A 27,685-nucleotide genomic window follows, 5' to 3' on the forward strand; every position below is an offset into this window, starting at 1 on the left:
ACCTTCTGTGGTACACAGAACAGCTATGGTTAACAGCCCACAAGTGACAGAGATGCCCATTTGTTGCTCAAATTAGACACAGAGCTGGTACTCAGAAGGAAAGGGGATAATGATTTGCAGAATGTACATCTATACACTGGGATAGAATGCTTTTAAAATAATGTGGTTTTAATCTTATTTTTTTCACTGAAGAGCCAGTCTACATGGACATATGGAAATCTGTTAAGCCTGGAGAAGAGAAGCTTCAGGGTGACCAAAGTGTGGCCTCCCAGTACCTAAAGGGAGCAAGGAGGAGGGAGAAGAACAGTGGGCTAGGGCATGTAGTGATAAGACACACAGAAATGGCTTTAAAATGAAAGAGGGTAGGTTTAGATTAGGTATTAGGAAGAAATTCTTAACTCTGAGGGTGAGGAGTTGCAGACACACATTGTCCAGAGAAGCGTGGGTGCCTCATCCCTGGAAGTGTTCAGTGCCAGGCTGGATGAGGCTCTGAGCAACATGAGCTAGTGGAAGATGTCCCTGGTTCACAGCAGGGAAATTGGAGGGTGCCTTTAAACCCAAGTCATTCCATGATTCAATGAAACAGTGAATCAACTAAAATAAGGCTTTGGTCTGCATGTTCCCAACAGTCAATCTGTATTACAGGAAAAACTATTGTGAGAAATCAAAAATCATTACCAGCTTGTAAATAACATCTCAGGTTCACAGGCAAAAGTAAAGGCAGATGAAGAAGCTGGCCTTGCTTCCTCTCGTTTTAGCACAAATAAACAATTCCTTGGACAAATTCAGCAGTGAGGCACAACGAGCTCTTGCACAAAACCAAGGAGTGTGGCCTCGATTAGCACAAGTCCCACAGTGCTCAGCATCTGCCTAGGAACAGTGTGTCCATCCACACAGGGTCACAGCTGAGCCTGGGCAGGTGAGGGCAGACACAAAGCAGCTCCCAGTAAATAAACCATAACTTCCTCTGTGTCAGCAGCACAAACAGAAATAGCAGCATGCATCTGGCAGCTGCTCTCTGCCCGACTGCTGCCAAACCAAAGGTGCAGATCATGACTGGCATTCAGGGCTTTTTTGACTTCAGCATATGGGGGACCAGAGCAGGAGCTGACCAATCATGTGGCATGTGAACAATCAGCTCTCTGCACTCCATCAGAAAACGATTTTGGACCCCAAGGTGATAGACACTATTTTAACAATCTGTTTATAAAATAGCCAAGGCTGCCTGGACTGAAGAATGACATACCTGAATGTACACTATTGTGTATACACACAAGGAGTTTTTGCCCCATTGACATTAAAATATTCTTGGATACTTATTACAAATTCAATTTTATTTAAAACATATTACTTGAGCCAAAACATTTAAGCAAATGTTCTTAAGGAGGGCAGTGACTGGGAAATCCTTACATGTCTACAGAAATTACCCTTGCAACAATATACACAACCAAAACCCTCAGAAATGCACTATGTAGGGAAGTTCTTATGGGTTTGACTTCTACCAATAGCAATTGCCTATTTTCAGAGGAAGCTAAAATTCACAGATTCTGCTGCATAAATATGTTGAAAAGATAGCTATTTTTGTACAACACTTACCATGACAACAAAAAATATTATAAATATCTGCTTTTTAGGGACTGATGCAGCACATTTTGCACAATAGTTGATCCAAAATTCACTGAAGGACAAAACCTCTAGCTGTTCTATTGCTCTTTTGTACCCTTGCTCTTACAATTCCCATTTGTGCTTTTTCAGCTGTGAGGAAACAGAAGGTCACTCCAACACAAGAGTCCTCCTTCAAACAGTGGTGATATGGATAATTTGTGAGAGTTTAATCTTTGGATTCATCTTAGGAAATTAAAAGTGAAAGATTTCCTATGTCATTCCTGTTCTGTTGTTCATCTGGGTTACTTTTCCCCCTCTACTGCAGCATCCACTAGCAGAACTCTCCCACAGCTCCTCTACTTCAGAGTCCTCTCTTACAAAGGATTATTGTGGAGTACAAGCCTGCCAAAGTCAGAATATCCATCTTGACATTTTCTTGAACACAGACTGTTCATGAAAGATTCTTTCCATTCTATATCCTGTCAGTTGTTTCAGCATGGTTCTTAACCCCTGTTCCGTACCTTGAGTCCCGTGGGAAGGCTGAGATGTAAAAGAGGGATGCAGGCATTTAACTACAAATATACACCCTTACACCCCTTGCTTACCCTACCTAATTCAAAGGTCCTTGAACCACTTTGGCACCTGAGTTGCTACTACAACCCCACTTACTTGCCAGGTTTTGCTGCTAGATAATGACAGCAGCTTTATGCTAAGAGCTCCAGTTGTGCAATCTGCAGGACCTTGCAGCAGTGCTGCCCAAGGATCCTAAGGAGCATCACTGCCCTGGGGCTGGCCTAGCACAAAGCACAGGGAGGTGGACATCCCTTAGAGGCAGTTGCCAGGCAGACAGAGAGGAAAGGCTCTGTCAGCTGCCCAGAGTGGAGGGTAAACAGAACCATTTTGCCATCACCAGAGGAATTTGGGTATCTCCCTCCTGGGTAAGCCAAGAGTTGCTGAGATAGAAGCATCCAAAACTGGGTCTGTGGATTCCACCCTGTGGAAAAAGTAATAGCTTGCTGTGGATTAGACTAGGATTTACAAAAGCTGACTTAACTAAATTGCACTTACATTGGAATGAGGAATATTTCCATTAATTGCTGAATGAGGTGCAGACAGCAATAGATTAAGAATCTTAATTTTCAGGAAGAAAAGGGAAAGGGCCATTATTTTTGGCATATCTGCAAAATAAGCAGCAATCAGTTGAAAAACACCCCATGTTTCCTCACTGTATATCTCATACCCTCGACTTACCCTATTTCTTAAATCAATAAATTACTACATCAGGTATTTTTGGTTCCCTGTGGACTGATTTAAACATAAAGGATAATTAATTTTTATTAGAGTGCTTCTTCACTGCCTTAAATTTCTCATGTTTTAAATTCTGCAGCAACACATATTAAGTGTTCCAATCTTGAACTAGTATGTTTTTAATTGAAACCTTGCTCACCAGATACATTTTTGCAAACTCTTGCAACTCTACAGGAGATACAAATCAAACTAGTCACATTGTTTTTTCTCTTCAATGAAATGTATAGTAGTAGGGAAGAGTCTTTCTACAATGTCAGACAATGTACAGCAGGGGAACTTCAATCATCCTTTTAATTAGCAGAGCAGTAATAGGCAAAGCTCCTCACAAATTACAGAAAGAGGACAGTTAGATGAAATTAAGCAAGTCCATCATTTCTTAAGAACAAAACAGCAAAGGACATTTCCAGTATAATTAAAAAGTTACTGAGATTTGTCTAAAATAAGAAGCAGAGTGGCAGCACCAATGTGCAACTGAGCAGTCTATAGAAAATGCACGATATTATGTCATGTACTGAGGAAATTTCAAGGCCATTTTCTCTACTGCAAGCTCTTTGTAGTGAACATCCTTGTCCTTGGTAAATGAGAATGACTGACACCCACACATTGCAATTCCCTAAACCTGAAGAGTTTCTGATTACGATGAAATGGGTTCACCTAATTATTTTTTCAAGTTGCAGTTTTTGATGTTTAATTTTGAAACCTATTTGAGATGCCTTGAAGTATATTAATATACTGTATTATGCCTTAATTTCTTTTTGAAGTACTTTACTGTAAAAAATGCAGACTTCTAATGATTTTTAAATTACTCCACTCTGCACATATCAATTTACAACAATTACAACATTTTGCATTTTTCAAAGCACTTCAGTTTTAAAGACATTTTTTGCTTCACAAGATATCGAAGGAAGAGGCTGCTGATTCATTTTTATCCATTGTAAGATTACCACCAATCTTGCTAGGAGAGCTTAACCAAAAATAGATATGCTAAATATACATCATCTCCATATAATCATTTTAGGATGAATGTTTTTGTGACTAAGAACTGCCAGTATTCTTTTCCCAATCATAATTAGGTTGCTTCAGTGATATAAGTGGATTCAGTGGAATTATGACAAATGTCCTGGAGTAAGGGGACAGAAACTGGCCTACTTTGTCTGAATAGAGTCTAAGGAAATGAATGCAGGACAGGATGTCAAAGGCATCAGCTCTGCCACAGATTCCTCAGTCTATAATATTTTAGGCACAGTGCTACAATTAATTAGTGACTCAGGGCTGGATTCTCACCTGAAACACACTGGGACTGCAGTGCTGGTATCACTGCAGTTACACTAATTTATGCAAGGCTCTACCTCCCTGAACAACTCTGTCATCCATTTTCTCTTGATTTCTCTCCCTTAATCTCAAGGCTCCATGTTAAAGGTGTCAATTTGAGAACAGAAGATGAGTTTTTTTGTTCAGTTGATGCTGCACCTTCAATTAGCCAGAGCTTTCCCTCCACCTGACAGGAGCAGTCAGCACTCCTGAGTTTGATTTTTTCTTGCTGAAAAGCACTGCCTAGACACCTCAAGGGAGATGACTCATTAACATCAAGGCATTTTGGGTGACAGCCTATAAATAAAGCAACAAAGATCCATAGACAGTAAGTAGAAAAATAACTATACTGAAGTCCTGATGACATTAAAATAGTGTAATATCAGTCTTCCATCCTACTGATTGTATCATTTTTTGGTAAATCACACCCCTACTGCCCAGGTCAGATGAGATGTATGTTGAAGGTCTGACTGATAATGGATTTTCACATACTATCATAACAGGGTTCAGCATGCTGTAAAGATGCTGAGACTCTGAAATACTCCAAGGATGACCTTTTTCAGTACAGGTGATTTTCACAAAACATATTACATAATAAGTCTGACTTGGAACAAAGTATGAAATTTCTGTTCTCCACATCTCACAGAGGCAGGGGAAGACTAAATGAGAAATGGAACTCAGCCTCTTGTGCATTTCTACTGGGCACATCTACTCTCAGATGGCTAAACTGGTAACAGCTAAATGTCTTTGAGCACTTTGGTGTGACTTGCCAGTGGATGACCAAACTGGGAAAAAACCCTAAAATTAAATGAGAAAAGTGATAAACGAAAGAGCAACAAATTAATTCCAAAACAGAATGTGCTCATTTGTGTTGTGAGCATTGTCATGGATTTTTAATTTTCAGTGCTTTATATCAGAGAAGCATTTGTTTTTTCACAGGCTAATTATTAGAGAGATGAAATAACTTTTTTTTTTTTTTTTTAGCATGAACCAAAGCCCTTTCAGTGGTCGAAGATGACCTGTTTGCTGTATAGTTAGGATTACTGTTGGAAACATCTTGGACAACGTAGAACTGTAGCAGTGCTGGTGCTGTTTCTTTTTGTCTTGGAAACACTTTGAGAATCAAAATGGTGAAAGACAGCTCTTCTCAGAGATCTCTGTGGATCTCTGACTGAGATCAGCTTAGATTGACCCTAATGCCTGTGCCTCCCTTCAGGGAAAATGGACCTAACTCCCTTAATCCTTGCACAGTTCAAAGAACACTGCAGAAAGTGGGACAGATGACTGTTCAAGGTACAGTAAGCAAAACAACTAAAGAAATAAAGTTCCTGTAGAAGAAGATGCTGGATCGCTGTGTATTTCAACATGGACCATACCACAGGTAAAGGCAGCAAGCAACATCTGCCCAGTCCAGTAGGAATGGAAGAATCAACCATATTACTTGAATAATGACTGTAGGCTTGGGATTCTTGCAACTGGAATTATAACAGCAGAGTCTCAGGTACAGCACTTGAAAGAACTCTGCTGGAATAACTCTGTGGCTTCTCTACAAATTTCTGACACTGATATAATTTTGAAGCATTGAAAGCCACGGCTTGTTTTTGACCTTCAGCATTAAGGCCAGTTGGCAAACTGGCACAACAGGCTAATCCATCTCCCTCATGGTGAATACATGTCAGTTTGTAACCATATAGAACAGTTAGAACACTTTGATCTTGACCACATAATAAACCAAAGACAGACAGAAGGTACTTTTAAAATTTTTTCTCCCGATCACATATGGCTGTTAAAAAGACACAACAATGTTGTTTTGATTGGTGTGGCTAAAAATCTGCCAGAATCTTCCCAGGGTGAAATTCAGTTGATGCTGCTGAAAGAAGGCAGAAGAATCAGAGGTGCATTATCTGTGTGTCTGTAGTTAGCTGATAGGAAGAGCCTTTACAAAGATGCTCATAAGCACCAAGGGAAAGCTTAAATAAAAACCATGTCATTTCTGGGAGAGGCAAATTGAAGTCTGAGCTAACAAAGGAAAATGACTTTCCATGGAAGTTCAATATTGTAGGGTAGAAAGAGGCCAAATATATCTGAAACAGATATCCACCCAAAGATATTGAACGGATGGATCTTAACAGAGCTGAACAAAAAGCCAGCCTAAGTTGTGTTCTACAAGTAATATAGGATTAGCAATTCTAAGTGTCTGAACAACTTTCAAGCCATATTGAACTGCTTTTATTGAGAACCAATTTAAACACAATGAAAACATATCCTGACAGCTACTTTGGAGGATTTTCTGGCCCTCATGGGATGGCAACTGTCCAGCAGTAACCTTAGAAATAGAAGGATTATCTAGAGGTGGTGCAGTGATACTGGGTTATGCCAGTCCACAGGTCAGAGACTTCAAATAATTTGCTAGTCTTTCACCTCACAGAAAGAAACATGATTTCAAGACTTTGCACCTATTCGAACTAGGAGTGGAAGGTTCATTTCTTAGCAGAGAGGGCCAGACAATTGACACAATTTATCTAGGAAATGGTAGACTACCCTTAATATTCAGTCTCTATGTGAAGCTTAACTTTCAAAAAACTAAACAGAAACTACGAGTGTCAAGGAAAAACTGAAGGATGATTGTTATTTTTTGGCAATGTTCTACAGAAAATTGAACAACTTGAACATCGTCTTTTCCAGCCTCAAAAACTCCATGAATGATTCCAGAGCTCAGGCTGGGCCTCCAAACATTGGCAATTCTTAAGGATATGCATGGGTCATGGTTACCCTTCATCTCTCTTTTTCTACCCATACTGATTCTTATCTTTCCCAAGTCTGCAACTTCTAAAATTGAAGTTTATATTGTTTGAAGAGCTAGAGATGGGCAGGTAGGGGACAGTATCATAGATGTGGCTCATCCCTCTTCAGGTTGGGCCACACTGTATCTGGAACAATATATTCAAAACATTCTAGAACCTTTGCTATTTCTCCCTTTTTAAGTCTGCCAAGATATACTAACTTCTATTTTAAAAATCCCATAAAACTAAATATAATGTATCCTTGTGTTTTGAAAGTATTTGGAATTTGTTGGGGAACACAGAAATCCTCAAGGCAAGAGTCTATATTCTTCAAGGTGCTACAGAAAGGCAAATTTTTACAGCACTGAGAATGAGGTGGTATAGAGATGGCAAAGTGCAGGGGTTTGAGGCAGGCTGAGAGACTGCTGGTTTCTCAGCTGCAAAGCTCTGGTGTTGTCTGACTCCAGACAAGCAGTCTGTGCTTTACCCATTTCATCCTCTGCATTGTACAGACCCTCATAACTTTCTCCATTCACATGTGACAACTCCTTTATTGTGACCTCGTTACTCCTCTTGAATTTCCTTACTTAATTAATTTGATGTTTTCTTTACTCACTAAAATCAAGCTTTATTTTCAACATGCACAGCAACCACTGATCCTAGGAAGAATGTCTCAGGCACAAATGAACATTTATACTTCAGTCTAACACTCAGTGTATTGCCAAGAGCATCCTGAAACTAGTCTAACACCTAAGAAGAAGCATATATTTGAAAGGAGAAGTCTGAAGCATCTGGCTATGCTGCCTGTTGGTAGTTGTAAAAGCATCCTTTGATAACTCAGAATACACTAGAGATGAAGAGAGGTATTTTCCCTACTGATGGAGGCAAAGAGGTTCCCTTCAAAAAAATGTTCAAAACAGCTTTGGAGGTTATTTATTAGCCTTTTGATTCCTGACTTAATATCTAACTGCCCCATGCAACTGCCACAACAGACCCATCTGAGACTAACATTGCTTTTTGAGCTACAATAAGATTGTATTAAAACAGAATTAGTTTGCAATATTTTTGAGTAAAAAATTAGTACATAGGTAACACCTCTCTTAATTATTTGCTTCATTAATGGAAATACAGTAATACTAAGCTTCAGAGAGTATTTTTAATATATAATAAAATACAGAATAAAATGCAAACTATTAGGCTTATGCTGAAAACCAATAAAAAGTCAATTCTTATCAAAGCAGGTGCCATATCTGACAGTGTCTGACTAGAATTGCATGCATTAATTTTAGAGTATAGAATGAATGCAAAATCCTTGTAACAAACACTGCAAATTATTAGCCGGTCAATATTTTGTTGCTTAAAAATTCATCATGTAGAGAAGCATTTTATAAGTCCCTACTTTAAGACCATAATCACACACTTTGAAGGTCTGTGCAAAAATTTATACTGTTCCAAGTGCTCTTCTGAATGATGATTTCTAAGAAAAATTGGTGACTTGTCCCACTGGCTGTATTCCACAGTATTCAGCAGATCTGTCACTTGCATCTATTCTCTACTGGGACGTGCTACTTATCATCTGAGATTCTGGCTCTGTGGGCTTTATAGGGAAAAAATAGTACATACATTGGTAATGACGTGCTCCACTACAGAGTAAAATGTGCAGTGCACTTATTTCAAGAAAACGAAATGTAAATGTATAAAGCACGTAGGAAATCCATTTCAACTCTTAACCCAGTTTAGGGGGATCAAATCTTGATGGTCCTCTAAGGAGGAAGAGAGTTTTTATCCCAGCATGAGAGAATTATGGTCTTTTTTGTGTAAAAGTTTTTTCTTGACAGAGCTCTCTCACTCATCAGTCATTGTATTTGGATTTATTTTTTTTTAAACATCTTCCCAGTCTCTCTCGGAACTGTGGATTCCCTGATTGCATGAGCCTGACAGGTGCTCAGCAGCTCAGGTGAGAGTCACATTTGCCCCCAGTGCATGCCAGGAGGCATCTGCCCTCTTGCAGGACTACTGCTCTCAATGTCACGCCACCAGACAGAAACATTCTTGTCACAGAGAAAACACATTTCTTATCCTTGGCAACTGAAAGCCACTCACTGACAAGCCCATGAAGTGCCATGCCACAGTACTCATGGTTCATCCCTATCTTGTTTTTTAAATTCCTTTTAGCACAGCAACAGCAGCTACTTTTGTTCACGCCTCCGGCAGAAAGCACAGGCAGTACTGAATAAGTCAAGCGTCCATCATACCTGTGGCGCAGTCTGGCCCTGTCCACTGTGGCTCACAGCTGCAGAGTCCCGTGTCCAGCAGGAAGGTGCCGTGGCCCGAGCACTGCTCCTGGCACACGGGCAGCGCCGTCTCGCAGTTCACCCCGCCCCAGCCCGTGGAGCAGTGACATTCCCCCTGCACGCACACGCCGTGGCCAGAGCACATGGGATCCAGGCAGTCCTCTGCAAAGCAGGGAATATACAACTCAGAGCACAAGACTCACACCTTTACAGTTATTTACTAGTGACATACATCGGGGATTAGGATTAACTTGATGATTTTTTGGTGCAAATACCCAACGGAAACAATGTTAATAACAAATGTAAAGGAAAAAGAGTCAGTAAACATCTGTGCAAAAGGGTAAGTTGAGAACAAGGAAAAAAGCAAGCATATAGATTGTTAGAGGCCATATGAATCTCTTGCCATGAATTTTGTCTCATTTTTAGAACACAGATTCCCAGGGCAGATCTATTGGTCTAAGTTGGTGACATCTGTGCTTCAGTAGTAGGGCTGAGAAACAGCTGGAGCAATTAATAGCTAATTCTGTAATTGTGCTTTGTATTTCCATTTGGGTATTAGTGCACTGTGTTTTATTTACATCTTAAAAAAAAAAGAAAAAAAAGATTTATTATTTCACTTTCCTGTGAAAAGCTATCTCTATAGCTGAAAATTTGCTACAAAAGAAAGGTAAGGTAAGGTAACTTGCTAAGATTGAGTAGTGAATCTCTGACTCAATGCTTGTTGTAAAAAAAAAAAATTCCCATACACATAAAAAAATATGTTCTGGGCAATTGCAGGTAATGAACAGCTTCATAAAAGTCATAATGTACTGATGAACAATTTGCAAACAAAGAACTAAATTTGTTCTCAATTTGGATTAAACTGTTCCTAGTGAAAAATTCAGGAGCTCTGTAGAGGAATTTAAATCAGCTGGTTAGTGCTGTATGAGCAGCATATTCTTTTACAAAGCCCCAGCACTGCTTTAACAAGGCAGGTTTTAAGCAGGAAGCAGCCAGCCTTCCCTGGAGGCTGCAGGAAGACTGCACTGAAGGACCTGTGGGGTCTGAGCAGGGGAAACAATTAGCCAGAAGCCTGTTGGTGTTATATCATGCTTCAGACTGATGCTAAAGAGACACTGTGAAAGTTCTGCTATGTATTTCTCAAGTATCAGTACAAGTACTGTTTTAATAATGAAACTGTAAACTAATAAACAGTATCCTGTGCTACAGGAATGAAGAGATGTTTTCTGCTTCAGGAAGGGAAGGCAAAATACTTCAGACATAGAAATTAATGGCCTCCAGCTTATAGGACCTTTCAACAATCTAAAAATAAAGAAGTTAAAGCTTTATCTTTTGAACTGCTTTGCCACCAATTCAACATTTTATTTCAGGATTTATTTTGTACCTTTTTAGCCTTCCAGGCTTATGCACAGTGTAACTCTGAGAGGGAATCAGTGTTTCTGGACAATGCACATCTTGCTAAACATAGGACAAAAATACACAGCAATTTTCCCTCATCCTCAGACAGTTCTTTATTTTGCTGATATTTTAAAATTAATAGAGTGACTTCATTTTACGAATGATAACCTGGCAGGACAATGAATACATGCAGTTACTGGTGCTCCCTGGATAGTACATCTGTTGCTATGTCTGTTAACAGCACAGCTATAAAACTAAATCTTGTTTACATACAATAAAATGATCTTAATTCCTTACAGAATTCCCTAACTATTGCACAAGTTTTGTTTTACAACACAAACGGAACAGTCATATCAAGGACACACCGTTACAATAAAAACCCACCATATTTGGTCACACAGATTTGTTTCATCCACCATATTTCAGTATTTCTACATAATCACACCTTATTTAGTAATTTAAATAAGTTTCTTATTGTAAATATCTAATGTTTTCCCAGTTTCAGTTTCAATAGCTGTCAGAGTACATTTATGTCATTTTTTTTTCCCTAACCATTTTGCAGGATCTCATTATGGCAAGAAACAAAGCAACTAAAAACAGCAGTCAGCCTCTCACCAGCCACAGGCTTGTTCAGCATCATGGCCTCACTGAGGAAATCTGTGTACTACTTGCTTTTTCCCATTTGGGTTTTCTTGGTTTCTGAAACTACCAACAATTGACTATGTCAGAAGCATTCTCTTGATCCTCCCTTAAAAAACCATTCCAGGTATGTCAAATCTATCAAACTCATCCTGGACATTTTTCTGACTAGAGAATTCAAGCAACATAAAAAGCCTCCTGTGTGTGCTACTCAAAAGAATTACTGAAAATCTCTACAGCAGGACACACAAAGCATGCTGTCAGGAACTCCAGGCTAAGGGGACTAGTGAAAAATCATCAAATCAGGGAAAGCACGAGGAAGAGTTCTGCTTTCTGAGGCTATGCACCAGGGAAGAAAATCAAAGCTGATGAGCAATCTCAGACATACTGAGGGAAACAACAACTGCTTCTGTTTATAGAGGAGGGCATAAACACATCAGGACCATAACCAGCAAAAATACAATACCTTCTTCTCACAGAATTTCCCACTTTTTGTTAGTCAACCCTTAAAGGATGCCAGTTTAATGCCATAAGCAAAGGCTCCCAGTAAAAATGACATATGACAACAGAATTACACAGTATGTTCTGGTAAACTAACCTGTTTCTTACTCTTTGAGCTTTATATTGTCAGAAAAATCTAAGATGTAACAGAATGAAAAAGGGAAAAATTTATTTCAATTGCCTGATTGCCTTGGAGAACTACAACATTATGTTTTGTTTAAATGATCTTCTGACTGCCTTACCCTGAGCTTTTGGCCATATAAAAACAAATAATTTTTACTTTTCAAATAAAAATGTGAACTTTATGTGATCAGTCCACTGGACTGTTACCAAGACCTGAATACTTTTACTTTTGAGGAACTTCTATCTGAACATTACTTTCTGTGAGACAGTAAAGGCAGTTTTGAGCAAAATAGTTCTGCTTTACAGAAAGCTGATCACATCCTTGTGAATTTTTAACTACCTTAAACCAGGTGGAAATTAAAGACAAAAATGAACCCCCCTGACTATAGAGAAGGAAATTTCACAAACCTTCCTCACAAATCTCTCCTTTGTAGCCAGGGACACAGATGCAGACTCCCATGATACAGGTGCCATGGCCAAAGCAGGTTGGATCAATACACTGCTCTTCTGGAACATCACACTCCGGACCTTTCCAGCCATTTCGACACACACAGTGACCTTTCTCATATTCTCCATTTCCACTGCACAGCACTGGACAGGAATCTGAAGAAGGCAGATTGACCTTTTAAATGTATTTACATACTTACATAGATTAATATTTATTGCATTTATAGTTCTATAAAATTGCTTTTCCACTTCAGCTCCTTAATTCTTTGTTTGGTTCAAGGGCTGTAACAGACTGAAATCTTTGAACTAGGTAGTGCAACAGTAGTACAATGTCTTTGTCTCTTCAGTCTGCCTCTTTCCTACACCTTAATTTTGACCAGAAATGGGATATCTTAGAAGATAAAAACAACTCTCCCCTTGATTGGCCTCTGCAGAAAATTTGCCTGAGTTTTAGTAAGATTAATATTTATTTCCTGTGAAGTGAAGAAAGAGCCTTCCTTTTTTCTTCTAAGAAGCCTTAATATCATTGAAATTGTAGCCATTAATGATCTGTATGTAAACCAGCAGTGTGGAAGCTTACTTTTACAATCCAGTATCAATTTCTGAGCCAACTAAGTCTTAACAAAATAAACCCTACATTTGAGGAGACATTGGGAAATCATGAGAACTTCTGGACATCACATGCAGCAGATAATGGATAATACTGACAGAAATATCTGAAACAGAAGTAAGCTCACTTAACATGTTTTTTTTTGCCTTAATGCTGGAAAACTGTCTCTAAGCTGCTTTAGGTTTTTTATCTGCACCCTATTCAAGTTAAGACCACAGAAGCATTTGATTTACTTGTTTTCTCCAAAGTGGAATTGTTTGTCACCTTTAAATAAGAGAAAACATTATGCTATGCTAATGTACCTATTAAAAATGTATTTTACAATTACCGAGGTGGATGGAGGAACCTATTAAATTTGAAAGTCAGGGAGGGAGAAGTGGTTGATCTGTGTTAACTCAAGTACAACATAAAGAAACTTTCCACATGTGTGCTTGTACTGTATCTGCCATCTGGCTGGAAAAAGGAATTTAATCTCCTTTAATCACTTTGAATCTTTGCAAGCCCAGCAGTCACACACCATAATCATGATCCCTGTCATGCACCATGGGTCAGTTAATATGAGATTACCTTTTGCACAATCAGGACCAAGGAATCCTGGGAAGCAGTGGCAGTGGCCTGAGATACATTCTCCATTCCCATTGCAATTAGTAGAGCAGTCATCCAGGATTTCTGTTTATTCAGGCAATTTTGCACAAAGAAAAACATAAATCAGTTGAATTTGAAATGAATGGCATCTTCACCTCACTCTGCAGGACACATCTCAACATACAAATAGGTGCAGAAGCAGTAAAAAGCCCATTTTCATTCATAGGGAGCATAAAACAAAATTCCTGTTCAAGCAGCTTACAAATATTTATTAGATTTTTTTCTTGACAGCTTTGAGATAACAGGTGCATCATTTATATTACAACAAAAAGCTTTTAAAGTAAGTGTTCATGTAAAATTTACCACCATTAAAAGCACTGCAGGAACCTGAGTATTTGCTGAAAAAAGTCCACATTAAACACTTTCTCTTCTTGCTCAAGTAATTTGTTTGAAACCTGTTTATAGAGTAAATTGCCTTCTATTTTGTTCATTTGAACCATATGAATTGAATCCCTTGGAGCAGGGCAGGATTTCCACTTCTATACAATCAGATAAACAAAAAAATAATCTTTTGTACAGTGATGGAATTCAATGTGATAAAGAACTAAGAGCTAGATTTGAAGGGAAAATACCCCACCTTCAGTTCTAATCTTAAACTTGCCCATGTTTTACCACACAGCTTTGGATATCAAGCCACTTAACCTCACACATCTGAGGACAGGCTACTACCTGTACATGGATTAGCTGGTTCCAATTTACACATATATTTCCTACAGGAATGCAGTGGATTCACTGATTTACATGGATTTTCCATAAAGAATATGAAATAAATTCAAGCTAAGATGATCCTGTGTGGAGTAGGTCACTGTCAGACCAGCTCCAGGACTGAGGAGCTCTGCAGCCCATGCAGGTGCTGGATGGGAGAGAGGCTCTGGAGCCAGGGGAGCTGGGACTGTCCAGTGGCCACATCCACTAAGAGATGTGGTGCAGTACCTCTGGCTATAGGAAAATGGGAAGTGATGCCTTTGCCACGAACTAATTGAGGAAAAAGAAGAAAATACTCAGATGCTACAATTAATAAAAATAACTGATGTAAGTGTATTTTGATCATAATTATGAGCACTTAGATAAGGATTAGCTCTTCTTGAAAACTCCTATGGTTATATGAATTCATTCTTTTCAGGCTATCAGTTTATACTAAAGAACAGACATTTGATATGCATCTGTTCACCAGATATCCACAACCTGTACACAGATGTCTGTTTTGAATTTAAAAAACCAGCTCATTTTTCGGAGGAAGATTTTTTTCACAGAAGTGTTTCTTGTTACTAATTTGTTATATTATTGTTCATTATCAACTCTTCTATTGCTCTATGTGTGCACTTGCCTGTCTTCTCCCATTTTTCCTAGAATCACATGGCAAATGATCCCTACGTTGACCTGAAGTGAAGAATGAATGGTTTGAGAAGTTGCTTCCCTTCTGTGCAATGTCCAGTTTGGGCTGCCCTTTATTCAGCTAACAGAATTACCTGAAGCATGCCATGTTTTGCATGCAATTTACCCTCCTTGGGAAAGTCTGAGCAGAATTTCAGTGAAAATCAATTTTATACATAACTAACATGGAACATCTTGAAATACAATCTGACAGATGCTGATGAGGGGCATGGCTGCTTCTCAGGAGCAGTTGGCAGAGCTGCATCCAAGTGCTTGCTCTTGTTCTCAGGGTTTCTGGTCCTGGCTAATTCCTGTCAAATATGACTCTAGACCAGTCTGGATAAAAATAAGAAGAATGCCTCAAGGATATAGTTTTTGTTTGGGCTTTTTTTTTTTTTTTTTTTTTTTTTTTTTTTTTTTTTGTGGAAAAGAAGCTATCAAGTTATGATGCACAGAAAACTGGGAGAAGAAGATACACTGGTTATGAAAACACAATAGCTGGCAGTATGTTCAAATGCACAAGCAGTAGATTCTTGCAGGAGTATGAACTGACTTTTTCCCAAAAATATCTTCTTGCAAGCATTCTGAAGATGAAGTACAAGGATTCTTGCCTGCACTGTGGCTCACAAGCTTCCCATTTTCATAATCTCTTCTGCTTATTGGCCACAGAAGGGATGGGAGAACTTTTTTACCACATGCAACATGAATTAAAATCTGGCAATTAATTTCATTTTTGGGGTGAGGGTGAGGGGTGTGAGGGAAGGGGAGGAGTGGAAGTTATGCTACTAAATGAAACATTACTTAAACACTCTTGTATAAACCCTGTTGTCTTACAATAAAAATAAACACAGGATCAGGAATTTGGATGCTGGGCTGGAGTTTGGACAAGTTTTATGGTCTTTGTAGAGCATCTGCAAAGATGCTTCATAAATTTCTTGAATGGTATTTTCTCAGATGGAATAGAATAATGGCACATTTTCTTGCAGAAGTTCAACTTTTTTGAACAGAGAAAATATGAGATTTTACACCAGAATCAGTCATTACAACTCTATCTCAATTTCTAATTTTTTTCTTCTATGCAAGTCCTTCAGAATCTGGATATTTGACTCATACTGTCCTGCTCTGCAAGGTGTTTACCACAAAGTAAAAATAGTATCCACTTGCTCTGAAGAGCAGATGGCATGTCCATTACTAGTAAAGACATCTTGCTCAACATATGGTAGAACAGGTTAACTAAAGGGTATAGTGGTTAAAGTCTTGCAGCAAACTGAGACTATCATAAATACAACACTTCGCCTAAATTTAAATTCCAAAAAAGCCCTATGTGTGAGGACTGCTCACTCACAACACCTACATCTGCAAACATTTGCCCACCTATACGTGTTAAAAAGGCAGGAGGAATCTCATATGCAACCAGGACACTGCCTCCTGTGTTCGTCCTTTGTATTCCAAACAAAATGGTGCATTTGAGTAACTGCAAAAAAAACTAGCATCCATCCATCACAAACAAATCCACAAAAGCTTTTCTAAATTACAACTGACTACAATACTGGAAATAAGGACTTAAAGCCTGGATAATTTTTGTAGGATTTATGGCCCACATAAGTAGAGAGGGCAGACATAATCTCTTTTACTTGGAAAAAGATAACACCAGAAATCATTCAAGCATTTAAACTACCATATAAAAATCTTAACACATGAAAACTTCACACTTAATTTGGTAACATCCATCTTTAATATACAAATATTGCTATTTGTCTAACATTGGCTTAACACGATGTTGCTCCCTGGAGGTTAATTAAACTAAGCTGAAATAAAACATATTTAAGAGAATAGTTAAGAGGAGCTGGAATACATCAAATAGATCTTTGCAATGTAATAATCAGAATAATAATTATATTGTGAGTTCTCTTACCAATAGCTGTAGTTAGTACAAACACTTGCTCTACTTTCTTTCCATCATTGTAGAATGCCATATGCCAAGCTCCTTGATCCATGTACTCGATGAAACCTGTCTCTTGCAGGGAAGTCAAGATCAGGTTCCTGGGAGCTTGCTGAGGTTCCTCTGAGTTTTTTGGTTCCTGTTTAATTAACTGTTTCCCATCCATCAGTTTTACAAAATCAAACTGAAATAATAATGAGCAAAAATTAACCACCTAAGCAAATATTCATTAATCTACTCTGCATGTCTCCTTCAAACATGAATAAACAGTTGAAATCTTAAGAGGAATTGGCTAAGTATTCACCAATGAGGCCAGCAATTGCACAACCTAGTCAATTTGGCTTAAGTTTACATATAAAAACATTATTGTAGGTCAGAAATGTGGCATCAAAACTGGCACAGCTGTTTGCTATGGCAGGGTAAAATCAGACTTGCTGCACTAGATACAGCAGATTTAGTCCAAAAATGACATCTCTTCAATGGGAATAATTCCTAAATTCCCAAGGTGTATTGCCTGTGCTATGCAGCTATTCATCTCAAATGCCAAGAGCAGATTAAAAACATGTTGTTCTAGACCAGATTTTTAAATCCTTGCCCCCTAATATCACTATCAAATAACAAAACTTAAATATACATTAATTTTAGTAATGAAAATAAATAATTATTTTTTACAGGAAATTTCTTAATACCTAACCAAGTGGATTCTGTCAGCTTCAATGCCTATTATCCTCAAAGCACCAGAGATTTCTATGAATCCCTGTTCAAGAAATATATATATTTTCTAGTTTTTTTTAGACATTCTGATTTTCAATAAAGTTCATTGTCAGCTCAACTGAAGAACCAACTTCAATTAAAGTCAGTGACAGCTGAAAGTGCTTATTTCTAACATCAAAAATCTAGTAAAAAATTTTTGAGGTGAGAGTAGATGATCTCCAGTGTCCATTATAAAAAATCTTTCCATGATTCCATGTATGTTTGTCACACTCTGTGGAGTGTGATCCTGTTACAAAGAAAGATGAAAAATTTATTATCCATAGAAATGACAGCTTCATATGCCAAATACATTAAGCCTAAAAAAAATGTTGAATGTGACCAGCAATACTGAATGTGTTGAATGTAACTGCTTAGCTAGGTTTTCTCTTGCAAAATCCCCAGGAGTAAGCACTCAAAAATAATTTTGATCTTAGAAACTAGAGACAGCTTTTTTCTTTTCTATTAACTCTTTACATTGATTGTACAATCTGTTTGTTTTAAGGGAACCATAAAAAAATTAAAGCATTTTCAAGTGAACTGAATTTTCATCCCTTGCATGGAAGACATTGGATCTATGCAGCAGGACAGTGTGTACCTGTTCAGCCTCCCAGACAGTCACATCCCTGAGGTCACAGCTGCTGACCTGTCTGCTATGACACTGCCCTGAGAGAGCACAGTTTGAGCTACTGCTAGAGCTCAGAAAAAGAAAAGATAACCAGACTGGTTACAGCCAGTCCTTTCCTCCCTCTCTGCTTCGAAAGCGTGCTGTGAACACTCCCATCCACTCCTGACTGAAAATATAAGTGTGATAGAATCAGGATCATTTCCAATTACCTGCGTATGAGTAGGTGGGATGTTTCTTCTGCCATAAATTCCCAGCAGAGAATCCTTTGCCAGTGAAATGTTAAATTTCAGGTACATGGGGTGATGTATGGTAATTTGGAAGCGCCAGAATAAGCCAGGTGGGATGGTCTGCATAACTTGTGCTCCAATCTCTACTTCTCCCGTGTCTATGGCCCGGCCCTTCTGAAACACTGATTTTCCAGAAACAAACAAACAGTCAGTTGAATATTTACAGTGGGTGAAGAGAGAAGGTTACAAGATATAAACGTGCCTTAGATATTGGAATATACAAAAATCAACTTCTAACACTGGCAACTGCATTTTTTTTCAACAAGTTGGAAAACATAAACAAATGTGAACATATTTCCAACAACAGGTGTCATGGGGTCATTTTTGTAATGATTTTTGCTGTAAATCTTGTAACACTTTATTGATAATGAAAAGGTGGAACTGCTGCTGTGTAGACCATGGTCTTTGCCCATCAACTATGCAACCAAAAACACATTCAACTGTGAATGCATAGAGCAAAGACAGTGGGAAATTCTTCCTCTAGCACAGATTTCAGACTACTGCTGACAGGGCATTGCAGAAGCTACACAAATGGTCCCCAGTGAGGACAGAAAATCCATCAAACCTGCTAGTTCAGAGCCCGTCCAAAGTCTGGATTTCTATTAATCACCATTCCTAATGGTTTTATTATGGTACCTGAAGAAGTAAAGAACATCTGTTCTGGCTTGGTCTTCTTGAAAGCATAATAGGGGCATGAGGAGAGGGAAAGGCACTCTTAAGATGAAACTGGCATAATTTCATAATGCTGAACAATAAACTTGCAGACATCTACAATGTGTACCTTCACACATGGGTGCAAGAGTGCTGAAACACAAAGGGAAATGGAATCCATAAGGAAGACTTCACCAAACTAAATGGAAGATGGCTTGCTTTGTTGGCTTATATCACCATCTTAATGTTTTTTTACTGCCTGTCTGTGACCAGCATTGTGACATGCTGCAAATCACAGACTCAATCCTGCTAACATTTGAGCTAATTCCATTGAAAGGTTTGCAAAACTCTCTTGACATTTCCATACTTTGAATTAAAATAAAAGCAGGATAGTGTGTGGCATTAGAGGACAAGTCAAAAGAAGACTGAATTCAGCTGCCATACCCATCTATGTTTAATTTCATTCCAGAATCACAATGAAAAACAACCAGGAGCAAAGTGACTGGAGCCTCATCTTTTACAATATATGCATATAAATATCTAATCCAACATAATGTACGTGAAATTTTATACATCACCCCTGGAAATGAAAACAGCAGTAGCAAAGCTAGGGCCAGCTTTTGCCTGAGTGTGTTAATAACAAAGACCCTCTGTGGGACCTTACATAGGCTTTAACTAGCGTAGGAAGCACTTAACATTCTTAATGAATAGAGATTTAATTTACAAGGCAGGAGCAATTCTCAGGGCACCAGATCTTCCAGCTTTACAGCTGCTTTGTGTCATCAAACCCACAGCAAGAATGAGAGACTAACTTACAACACCTCACCATGTAAATACATCTATTTTTAGAGTAGAAACTTGTAATTTAGTACTCTAAAAGTACATAGCTTAGTTTCTGAGTTAAAATATTTCTAAATTGCTACTTGAACAATGTTCAAGGTGAGACTACTTCTGCCCAACTTGCTTCACGGATAACAATTTTAAATGTTGAGTTTTGAGAAGAGAATTAAATTTTCTCTACTGTACAATGAAATTGATTTCTTTTCCACCCCAACCCATAAAAGATCCTACTTGGCTCATGTAAATTTAAAAACTTTCTCCCTTATTTCCAGTACTCTAGAGATATCAAATCTTAATGATTCTTTGCAAGCAATTACCCTAGGTTAAGTAAAACACGATGGTACTTTTTGATGATATTGACACATGGTAATTAATATGTTTCAATTACCAGACAGTAGAGCACTAAGTAAAAGCCAGGATACAGTATAATTTTTGAAGTTAAAGGCATTAATGGTCAGTGATCAAGGTCTTTAACATACAGTAACTACTTCTGGTATTTTGGAGCGAGAAGGTCTGTTTCCTTGTTGAAAAGTAAAAGTGTTATGTTGTCAGTCTGGGTGAATTCTCACTAATTGGTATTATCAAATTATGCTGAATATTATATTAGTGTTGTGATGTACCTCAGGAGTTTTTCCACATTTGGCCGAAAATACCTTTGCTTTAGTAGTAATTAAATATAAGCTTTAAAAAAACCAGCTGTACTTATATGTACATATAGCTCATCCCTTGGGAAAGAAATGCAGGCTGCTGTTCACAATGCTAACAGGAAAATATACATACTATCTGCCCCTACTGATAGGATGCAGTCACAGAATCCCTACCTTTCAAATGCTAATTTTTCAGACAATCACAGACCATGGAAAGGCCTTTGGAAGAGTCATGTCTGAAATGCATATTTTCATATTCACTGAACCAATCTGCTTTCTTTACAGGAAAGAAATTTAGCTTTGTTTCTGTGTTTAGTTGAACTAAGCAGATATTTGGCTGTATAAAAAAGGCACCTGAAACACACTCCTCACAGATGATCCTTGTGTACTTTCTTGCTCTTTCTTGAGAAAGTCTGAAAGAAGCTTTTAAAGTTACAGTGCTGCAATACAGTTCTGTTCTTGTTGTAGAAACATTTTTTGTATGACAAAGCATTTAATTATCTAAATTCAATTCCTTGTACAGCTCCCAATCTTGCCAGCTAGGGTATTAATTCTCCCCTATGCTTTCTAAGCACAGTTTCCTCAGAAGTCTAAAACAGAAGATAGATTCCTAATCACAGCTTTCTCTTGGCTTCAAGAAAGAAAAACTCTGAACAGTGTGGTGCCAATTACCTCCACAAGAATATACCCATATGCTTATTATTACTGATCCTGAAACAATCAATTTCCTTGTACTCCCCTGATAAATACCAGCATCAATAGGATATCTGACTTTTTAATCACATTACTACACATTAAAATGTTAACTCATGCTAACTCATAGCTGTGGGTCAATGTGTTATAAAGTGACTTCTTGAAGAAATCTGACTTCCTGGTTTAAAAACTTGGTTTTCATTGAAAGATTAGTTAAAAATAAATGCTTTCGAAGTCTGGAAAAGCATTCTGTGCTGCTGCATTGAGTTGGGAAAGTGTGATGTCACCAGTATCTGACAGCAGTTATTTATTCCTGTGAAATTACATCAGAGGCTTCAAGTTTACAGGCAAAGCATTAACCTTCTGTGGTATCCTTCTGTAGGGAAAGGAGCTGCCTGTTTCCAAGTCCTCCTTCATCACTTCTAGATGAAGAATTTGTTAGGAGGATTGTGAATAAAATTACTGATATATATTAAAAGTGATGGAGACAAAGAGAATAAGCAAAGACTAGCCAGAGTCAGACTATGCATGTACTAATTCCACATGATTTTTCTTGTGTTTTCCCAAGTGTATACTCTTTGCTATCTTAAACTCTGCATTATATGTTACCCCCAAAATGTGAAAGGGGACAAGTGAGAAGACAGTGTAGGTCTGCTCCTGACTGATCTCTGAAACTGCTGGATAAGCCCTCAGTGAAATGACTCTGCTATCACAGGACTCTGTTCTTTAGTGTGGTTGGGGAGTTGTGTAGCTACATTAAAAACTGGGATTCCCAGCGGTAAGGCAGGTGGTTTACATTTTTACCTACTACACTTTATTGACTTGCATATTCTTTTCTCGGTTTTCAACCATCTAACTTCTAAGATTTTTGATGCTTTTGATGTTTTTTTCTACACATCCTTCTTTGGAAGCCAAATGCATTGGAAAAGCTTTTATTAAATCTGTAATACATTGACAAAAAGATTTTATGCAGTTAAGAAGAACTATTTGAAATACTTTCCATGGTGCACCAGGACAAAAATATAAAAATGCATAAAACATTTTCTGCAATTCACTACAAATCCATTCTAAGGGATGAAATAATGGAAAACAACATCACTGTCTCCTTACATGTATGTCTATTGTTCATTTATCTAATATGATCTCTATCCAGTTGTGCCACACTGATTTGCAAGATTATTGATGTGCGGTGCAATCTTCCTCCTGGGGGGATTGGTACAACAATGTTCCACTTTGTTGCCTATTTTCAGCCATGGATCTTACCCAGAACACACAAAATCAGATCCCTGCTCTGCTCTAAAATTTGAAAGCTCTGGAAATCTCCTATCACTGCAGAGCTACCCATACAATTTTACTTTTCTCTTAACAGCTGAAAAGATTAGGTTTCATATTCCAGTCCCATTCACTTTGATCTGATCTGATTTATCCACTTGTTCTGTGTACCATAAAAATAAATGGGAAGGCCATTTGCTTTTTATGGTCAGAAAGCATTGTCACGATGGCTGATGGGAAGCATGGGCCAGAGCAGGTGACTAGCACGGGGCAGGGGATCAAACAACATTAAATGACAGGACTTAAGAGGAAGGAATTGCACATCTCAGACAGATCCTTCTCTCTGTTTCACACCCTGGCTGCAGAGCCCACTCCTTTCCTATCCTAGCTCAGGCACTTCATGAGGTCAGGTTCAGCCACTTTCTTGGCAGAAGATGTTCTGCATTCTTTAACAAAGCCATTTCCTGCTGCCATGAAGGACTGACGTGGCCAGGTTGTGCAGGAGACAATCCCTGCAGTGGGCCCAGGGACACAGAGGGAGGTGGGAGGGCAGAGCAGGGCTGTGCCCCTGGCAGCAGGGAGCTGCCACAGTGGCTCAGGCATTTTGTGAAGCCGTGGGAGATTCCTGGGAGCTGATTCACTGTGACTGCGCCAGCCGGGATGTGACAGCACGCTGAGCTTTAGCTTACACCTTCAAGAAGTGGATGCCTTGAAAAGCATTAAGATTTCTACTCTTGTGCACATTCTGACCTGTCAATACAAAGAGGTTCCCTTTGCCTAAGACTGACTCTGGTCTGCAAGACAGGCACAGTGTCCAGCCCTCTGCACAAGATGGAATGAGGCAAATATGGTCTCCCCTTCCTTGTCTTAAGACAGAAGTCAAGCCCTATCATCTCTTCTCTCCCTGTCCCACTGAACCTTCCTTTTCTAATGGGCTGGTTGCTAATTTCAGTGAGAGAGCCTGCCAAAGGAACATATCTGGTTATGGGCTTTTCATCCCTGTTTTAGAATTATACTAAAAAAGATAGAACCTGAACTCAAAATACTGTCAAAATGTAGAAAATACAGGATCTGTACAGCAGCAATGTTTAACTATTCATTATCTGCCTGGCTTCTCATTTACACGTACCTTTTTTTTCTGTTTTATCCGAAGCTTTTCCTCCAATTGGTGAGTAAGTAGTACCCATGGATTCTGTTCCTTTATTTCCTTTGCTAACTCCATTTTCATAGAGCTGCCCTTCCACAGGCTGCAGTTGCCAGGTTAAACCAAACAAGTGTACTGCTGCAAAAAAATGAAGACCAATTAATTGATGTCTAAACTACAGCACCTTCCGTGAGACTACGAAAGAATGCTATGACCCAGTTTCTGCAAAGTCAAGTATTACTTTATCCTGTTAGTAATAAATCAGAATTTCAAGGGGGCTAATGAGCAATTTACCATTTTACCTTAAAACTCAATGTTTAATTAGTTTCCACACTTTCTTCTGGAGATCAGCCAGGTCAGGATGAATTTCTGCAGCAATTAATGGAATTACTTGCACTTAAAAGGATAACAGTTGAATAAATTCAATATTGTGTGACAGATTCTAATGCTACATCAGTGTTGTCCCTCAGCTTTTTACTATTAATAATATCAGATTTTGTTGACAAAAGCAATGACACCAACTAAAACATCTCACTTTTTCAATCCAGTTTGAAGTGAAACTGTGCCCACTGCACTCTGAAACCCTTTAATTTAGGTTAAACATAAGCAAAATCTTACTCTTACTTACTGGTTACTTAACCAGACTTACTCTAGAACTGCACTGCAGATAAAAAGCTGGCTCTATATCTAAAATATATGCAATTATTCAACAACACAAGTTAACAGAAATATAGTTGTTATTTATGTATGTACAAGGAAAAATGACTAAATAATCCTTTTTAAAAGTTATAAACTATCTTTATTGCCATATGCAGGGGCTGCCTACTCTACTTTGCCTACTCTACAGAGCCATTCATATTTTCTGCTTTCCCTTCTTTGTTTCTGATCTGAGGCCTTGAAGGATGGTTGGAGAAAGACAGCAACAGAGGATCTTATTTTAGTATAACATGACAGTACTGCAGGTAGTCTAGACAATTACTTAGGTCTTAGTGAGAAGGGCAAATTACCCCAAGGAAGAGGTTGACTTAGCATTGAAGTAGCTCAGCAGGGAGGACTGATGACCCACTAAAATATGGATTGAGGATGACCCCCAGTGAGGAGCTGAAATTGTCACATGAAGAGCAAAGCCGGAGCAGCAGCTCTTTAGCCACATGCAGCAATTAGCACTGAGTAGGATCTGCCCACAGTGGGAGCCTAAAAGGCTATATATTTGCTCTTCCTGAACCATGTAGGAACCTCAGAGACTCCCAGGAGAAATAAGTGTGATCTAGAATAGGTCTTGCATTGAAAAAATACATAGTTTTATTCTGCACTTGTACATACTTCAAGGAAAATATCTCAATACAACCAGGAAAGTTGGAGTCCAGTTCTCATATGTTTGGTCACAAGTCTCCCTTGTACACTGAAAAGTTAAATGATAAAAATTCAACAAAATCCCAAGCCTTGAATGGATTCCTGTCAAGGACTTGGGAACACTACCACAAGAATGCAAAGCTGCCAAACTAGTCATTAATTCCAGATCTGTGCACTCCAGTGCCACCCAACTACAGATACATGATCCAAATCAAGCAGATGAGAGCATTACTACTGAATTAGGGAGGTGGCAGTATTTTTGAGAAATTTACTGCATCTCAAACCAGTGACACCATCAGATCTGGATTCTGGAGACTGGGCAGCACACACCCACTCCCCAGAAGATGTATTACAAGTGTACTTCTAAGTTTTCTGGTGACAGTAATGAGAGCTCAAGCCTGGATTGCTTCATATTCTATGGTCTTGAAATCACCAAGGGACCATGATAATTTTTTGAAAAGTCTTACAGTCAGACCACACAGAGTTAAGGTCTGAGTTTTGAGATTCTTAATGTGAGACAGGTCACTGTCACGTACAACAAAAAGCAGCCTTGACATCTCTAGAGTAAGTGCTCTTGCTCCTGGCTTGAGCTTCTGGACATTATTATTGTTTAAAGAGTTATTAACAACAAAAGGGAATATAGTTTAATGAGACTGGTAGCTAATGAATGCACATTTTATTTATACTAATGCAAATAATTATATAAGCACTTGAAACAGATCACTAGAAGCAAAACACAACTGCTCACATCAATAATAATCTTTTCATGGTTATGGAATCCTGAATATAAAATAGTTGCTTTCTTACACTATTCCCATTGTTGTTATCATTCATTTCCTAGGAGAGCATTTGCACATGCTGCAGAGGGACATCACAAAGCCAGGGCTGAACGTGTGCTGCAGCTTTTCCTCAGTGCATGCCTTTGTCACATTGCACACTCTGCACACATTATCATCCACTCGCACCAATTCCAGCCCTTTACTGGCTTTGTCTTCCTTCAGGCTGGGGAAGTGCTGTTGTTTTTATAGCTTGTGCCAAAGCTTGGCAAGCTGCAAAACTATCTGTATCTACATTTGACAGTCAGCTTCCTCCCTGGAAACACCAACTGCGTGGCAGAGAGGATGGTCTCTGCCAGGCTCGGATGTCTCATCCCTGGGAGGTGACACAGGGCACTGGACTTGTGCTAAACAATGGGCACAACTGAGGGTTGTACAGCAAAGCACATGGCTGTGAAAACAAGATCTGTGTGAACTGATCCGAATGACTTCAAACACTGCAGAAAACCAGTCACCTTGCAATCTTAAAATCATCCCAATTTTCGTTACATTAATTATAGCTATTAAGAAATTACCTTCAGATCCAGGTGTCACTCTGAGACTTAACAGACCACAAACACCAGTGAAGGTATTAATTCCTAGAGATACTTTTTCAGAAGTTAACTACAGGGAATGACTGATATTTATTTAGCAGACACAGAACCCTCTCTAACCTCTTCATTTTCTGTGATACTTTTCTTTTACATAGGGTATACAAAATTCCTATGGAGCTTTTTTCCTACAACATATATGCAGCATGTTTTAAATAGACAGTTATTTCACCAAATAAGATTACATAAAACTTTCAACTCTCCATCTCTCAAATCTCTTTAGAAATAAGTAGGCATGTACTGAATTTTGTTAAAAAGCTCAAAAGAACTTATCTTTTGAGTTATTCGCCTTTTGATTTTTTTCTAGTGGATTTCTGGTTTTTACAAAAGGGGCACAGAAAATGCTTTGCACTTCAAATGTGGGCCACAATGTCATTTCCCCCAGCATAAATCCATTTGCAAGGTTCTCAGCTGTATTTCCCATGTGTAATGCCCAGGCGTAAGCTCCTACTCCACAGAACAAATAGGAGATGATACCATAACTCAGTCTGACTTAGTACTGGGCTGGGTAAGAAGGAGGGAGATTCACTTTCTGATCTATGTCTCTGTCCTTTCCTCCAAGCTCAACCTTCTGAAGACCTTGCCTGCAGCACCCTTGAGGGCTGCCTGCTGACTAACAGCATAAAACCCACCATTAGGACTAAGGAAGCATTAGATGATGCAGCTCAGCTTCACACAGAACAGCCTCTGAAGTCTGATGACTACACTTACATTACAGAAGAAGCAAAAGCTACTCTGGCTCTCCCTGTCTGGTATTCCAAAAAATTTCTGCAATCACATACCCTGTATTCTGCAGCACCTAAAACATTTCAGGTACTAGTAGGGTGTATAAAATCACTGCTGAGCTGCTACCTTTTCAGGCAATACCCAAGGGCCAGCAGGCAAATGGAGATGAAACAGCTTGTTAGCTGGCATGATTGCAAAATTCACACTTCGGTTAGGAGGGGCTGTGATGAGTCAGCATGAGCATCAGACCCTAACTCACATCAGCTGGCCTAACCAAACCTCTCCACT

The 27,685-nt window shown here is 38.7% G+C and overlaps 1 protein-coding gene across 26 annotated transcripts in view; it reads right to left on the reverse strand.

The window, feature by feature from the left end:
* TENM1 (teneurin transmembrane protein 1) overlaps positions 1 to 27,685 on the reverse strand; it is a 793,032-nt gene that overhangs the window by 108,437 nt on the left and 656,910 nt on the right. For 25 of the 26 annotated variants that reach the window (XM_085571039.1, XM_077786535.2, XM_085571036.1 and 22 more), the window contains 6 exons: positions 23,878 to 24,030; positions 18,568 to 18,767; positions 16,954 to 17,164; positions 13,587 to 13,688; positions 12,371 to 12,565; positions 9,263 to 9,463 (listed from right to left, as the gene is read on the reverse strand). In XM_085571039.1, the coding sequence (XP_085427165.1) occupies positions 9,263 to 9,463; positions 12,371 to 12,565; positions 13,587 to 13,688; positions 16,954 to 17,164; positions 18,568 to 18,767; positions 23,878 to 24,030 (1,062 nt within the window). The remainder of the gene's footprint in view (positions 1 to 9,262; positions 9,464 to 12,370; positions 12,566 to 13,586; positions 13,689 to 16,953; positions 17,165 to 18,567; positions 18,768 to 23,877; positions 24,031 to 27,685) is intronic. The other variant, XM_077786544.2, reaches the window with a different exon arrangement.

Source organism: Lonchura striata, chromosome 4A (genome assembly GCF_050655825.1).
Source record: "Lonchura striata isolate lonStrDom1 chromosome 4A, ASM5065582v1, whole genome shotgun sequence".
In the NCBI taxonomy this organism is placed as follows: Eukaryota; Metazoa; Chordata; class Aves; order Passeriformes; family Estrildidae; genus Lonchura; species Lonchura striata.